General features: G+C 36.7%; 1 protein-coding gene across 1 annotated transcript; it reads left to right on the top strand.

Annotated features, from left to right (window-relative positions):
- The first annotated feature begins 630 nt into the window (after positions 1–630).
- Positions 631–3,343, top strand: LOC109222049 (telomere repeat-binding factor 4-like). The gene is made up of 4 exons (XM_019386459.1): positions 631–928; positions 1,777–1,860; positions 2,595–2,868; positions 2,961–3,343. Exons 1-4 carry the CDS (start codon positions 854–856, stop codon positions 2,990–2,992), a joined length of 465 nt encoding a protein of 154 aa, XP_019242004.1. The 5' UTR covers positions 631–853; the 3' UTR covers positions 2,993–3,343.
- The last annotated feature ends 806 nt before the right edge of the window (positions 3,344–4,149 follow it).

Below are 4,149 nucleotides of genomic sequence, written 5' to 3'. Positions count from 1 at the left end.
ATGTTTTTGTATAAATCGTCGCTTCACATCAAAAAGGCGAGCGCTTCGCTGCGTGCCTCTCGCCGCAGTGAAGCGGGCCCTCGTCGCTATTTGTCGCCGCACACTGTTCAAAACACTGGTGAGGAGGAGCACAGATGCCCTGGTGAGGAGGTGTGAGAGGTTGACATTGAAGGGCCTATAGAGAGGTAGAGGTAGGCCAAAGAAGAGGTGGGAAAAGGTGATTAGGCAAGACACGGCGCAACTTCAGCTGACCGAGGACATGACCCTTGATAGGAAGGTATGGAAGTCGAGGATTAGGGTAGTATAGTAGGTAGTCTAGAGTGTTCTTAACAGTAGTATTGGCACGCAGTCTCGCTTTTATGACTAAACGTTGTTTCCTTTCATCGTTGATCACCTTACTGTCTTGTTGTTTTTATTCTGCTTTTATATGGCTTTTTGGTACTGTCCCTTCTTGTCTATATTTTCATTAATGTAGTGCTTATGCTTTCCTGAGCCGAGGGTCTATTGGAAACAACCTCTCTATCCTCACAAGGTAGGGGTAAGGTCTGCGTACACACTACCCTCCCCCGACCCCACGGTGTGGGATAATACTGGGTATGTTGTTGTTGTTGTTGATGATGAATGCTCATTATTTTAATATTTTAGCTGAATTTTTAACCTACTGCAGAGAACCACTTGCATCTCCTACCAAATAATTGAATATAGGTGGAAGAACAAAATATATAACAGTGTTTGATAGCCGTCTGTGTACATTACCATTTTTCGTTTTTGTTCTCTCATAGTTCCTAGCAATTCCGTTCATGTTTTCTTGAAATAATATTATTGCTTTATTCTTGTTCTTAGGTACAACCAAATGATATATGATGCACTTTCAAGTTTAAAAGAGCCAAATGGATCAGACACAAGCACAATTGTCAACTTCATTGAGGTATAAAGCGGCACCATTACTTTCTGGTTTTCTCTTTTGGCTTTTCTAGCCATCCATCAGGTATTTGATACTTCTGCTTACTCCTTGACATTCAAAAAAGCTGTTATATTTTACTAGTAGTACTATGAATTAGGCAATCCCTGTGATTTTGACCATGCAGAAATGAATTTTAAGTTTTCTGAAGCTAGATAAAAGTGCTATCAATAATAACAATAGGATTTTCAACAAACTATAAAGCAGTTACAGTTCCAAGGTCATTAAAAATGATAATGTGGCGCAGCCGTGTATGGGATGAAGACCTTTACTATCGTCCAACATAAGACCTAAAGAATATGTGTTTGTGTTTCTTGTTTACATCTCCATGTTTTCTTTGCCACACTTGGAAGACACAGACAGAGAGGATAAAATTTACAATCCCTCAAGATACCCAGGTTCTCTCTCTGTGGCAAGAGAGCTAGAATTTATTCCAGGAAAACAGGAACACATTTCAACTTTGATTAATGAACAGAACAAAACTTTTTTCAAAAGATTTCATTTCAAATTGGTTAATGAACAGAACTAAAAACTTACTCCCACTGCCTAGCAAGAAATCATTGCAGACCTGCTGCACACATGGAAGAATGATTGCAGAAGTATGTCGTATGGAATTCAAGATATTGAGGCTCGATAATTCTAGTAGTAGTTGTTTTCTTTTGTCTGATAAAATTTTTAGTTCACTAATGTTTTTGCTGGTTGATCACCGATAAAAAAATGTATTTGCTAGTTGATTGCTCATAATTTAATGCATAATACTCTATGCAAGAAATGACTGAAGGGAACCTTTCTTATTGTTTTTGTATCTACTGCAGCAAAGGCATGAGGTGCCCCAAAACTTCAGAAGGCTGCTGAGTTCTAGGCTGAGGAGGCTTGTTCAACAAGACAAACTTGAAAAGGTCACCTTGTTTTTATTCTCATTTATCAGTTGGGTTACTGGTAACACTTTCTTTTGTAACTTCTTTTGGCACCAGAAGACTGGTCTGGTTTTTAAACACAAAACTTTATGTGCTTCATTTTCGACTTTTTTAAAGAACTATAAGAAAAAAACATCCAAGTAGAACCCACATTCTGGAACACCCTTATAAAGTTAATAGCTTGGTTGAATGAGTATGCTAAGTTTCCTCGCCAGTTTTCAGATGTTTGAAGCTGGATTAGTGGCACAATTAAGATCATCATGACCAAGTTGTGCAGTGTCTCATGCATATATCATTATGTGGCTTGGGTGCTTGGTATTTTATGTAGTGAAATGCTTGCATCTTTTGGGCAGAGTAATTCTCTTCTTGTGTGAGGAATTATTCTGGAATTATTCTTTTGGTTATCTAATATGATTTGGATGGAAAAGAATGTTTGCATAGTTCATAGTTGATTGCTTTACATACTTCTTCTGGGTGTCCTCCTAAGTGGTCGTTATCCTTGGTTGCTTTACATCAGTAAAGTGCATCTTTTCAGCAACTTTTCTCTTTTACCACATAATGATTTATGGATTTTTGAAACTGAAATCGAAGGACAAGCGAAAGAGCATGAAGGAGTTAGGTGTTTGCTTGCTGAACCACCGAATAATGCATTCTGATATTCACCTGACTATTAAAATTCTGAATTCTGGCATTTTAATTTGTGGCATCCACTTCAGATTGAGAATTGCTACAGGATTAAGAAAGAGGTGTTAGAAAGAACAAAGACAGCTACCCCAAAACAAAAACATGTTGGGCCAAGACAGTTTCCAAGTAGTACCTATCTTGGTGATACTGTTGAAGAAGCAGCAAAGACTGCTGTTTATAAGGTTGCAGAAGCTGACAATAAATCATTTGTAGCAGCTGAAGCAGCTAAGGAAGAAGCGAGAGTTTCAAAGATGGCTGAAGACCAAGATAGTTTACTGCTATTGGCCAAGGATATTTTCGACAGATGTATGCTTTCTTCCTATCGTCTTGTTTGTATGTGGTGTATTTTAGATTGTCTTGTTTAACATTTACTTATATGCTTATTCTTGCATCCTCAGGCTCACAAGGCGAAATTGTGCTAATGGCATAAAAGGGTCTTCCCCCTCTTTTGTAAAGTCGGAACCAGCTGTTCAGAACCTCTAAAGTATGTTAGTATTCTATTCGAATCAAGTAATTAGTGATATGTGGTTTTTTGTTAATTTAAGTAGTATTAGTTAAGACCTTTGCACAGGTTCTCTTCTCCTATTATGTATTCAGCGTAGCAAAAGTTGGAGAGGGATAGAGAGATTATTATAAAGCTTGAGATTTGATGCTTGTAAATCATGCAGTTCTTTCTATCTGGCAAATTGATAAAGAGTACTCTGCTTTTACATTCGGAGTATTGTCACAGTTGTTCTTCTACTGGCGATAGGTATTAGAGTTGAAGATTTTGTCCCGCAAAAGAAGAATAATGAGAATTGTAGCAAGATTTCAGGCCATACATGTCACCTTTTTACTTTCTTTTCCTACTTTTATGGAGACGTGGACTATCTGCTTTAACCAAAGTTATTATTAGTATTGGACTTTATAAGAAAACTAATAAAATTCGATTCTTTTGAACTATTTTTACTCTCTTGGTGGCCAATGCCTTGCGTACAAAGATAGCATCTCCTTTGTTATTCAACTTATTCCAATTCTAGATATTAACTTCTGAATTTTCTTTATTTAGTATTGCTATATTTTAATGGTAACAGGCAACGCAATGCTCAGGTTCGGGTTAGCCTGTTAGGGTAAAATGTAGCTTTTCTTCTGAAGCGTCTTAGTTCAATGGAGGAAATACTGATATTTCCCTAGCCTCCACCTAATAAGAAGAGTTGCAGAAGAAACGAAGTAATTCTTCTCTTAAATGAATAGAGCACTTTTTCTTTAGTAATTACTAAAGAATAAGGTCAAATCTCATTGTTCTCAAAAAATAAAAAATAAAAAAAGTTCCACATCAAATACACCACTTTCTATTTTACTACTTTAACATGTCCTACATAATAAGAACAAGGGCAATTAAGTAATAAAAGGAGGTTTCACTGCACAGACTTCAAACCACCAAATGTCACACATCTTTCTTCGCCTACATAAAATCTTGAAGCTATTTCACTAAAAATCAAGAGATTAGGTAGAAAGTACACATCATTTAAACATAATCACTGGCAGTCTCAAAAAAAAATTTAAACATAATCGCTGGAATTCATTTACAAACAAAATGCAATTGAA

The sequence above is a fragment of the Nicotiana attenuata genome, unplaced genomic scaffold (assembly GCF_001879085.1).
Source record: "Nicotiana attenuata strain UT unplaced genomic scaffold, NIATTr2, whole genome shotgun sequence".
In the NCBI taxonomy this organism is placed as follows: domain Eukaryota; kingdom Viridiplantae; phylum Streptophyta; class Magnoliopsida; order Solanales; family Solanaceae; genus Nicotiana; species Nicotiana attenuata.
Note: the sequence above shows the minus strand (reverse complement) of the source record. Positions and strands in the feature narration are given on the sequence as shown.

Excerpts from the sequence above, each read along its gene's own strand:
- LOC109222049 (XM_019386459.1), top strand. The coding sequence starts at position 854 with ATGATATATGATGCACTTTCAAGTTTAAAAGAGCCAAATGGATCAGAC. Across the intron at positions 929-1,776 it reads CAATTGTCAACTTCATTGAG|CAAAGGCATGAGGTGCCCCA; the intron begins GTATAAAGCGGC and ends TATCTACTGCAG. Across the intron at positions 1,861-2,594 it reads AACAAGACAAACTTGAAAAG|ATTGAGAATTGCTACAGGAT; the intron begins GTCACCTTGTTT and ends CATCCACTTCAG.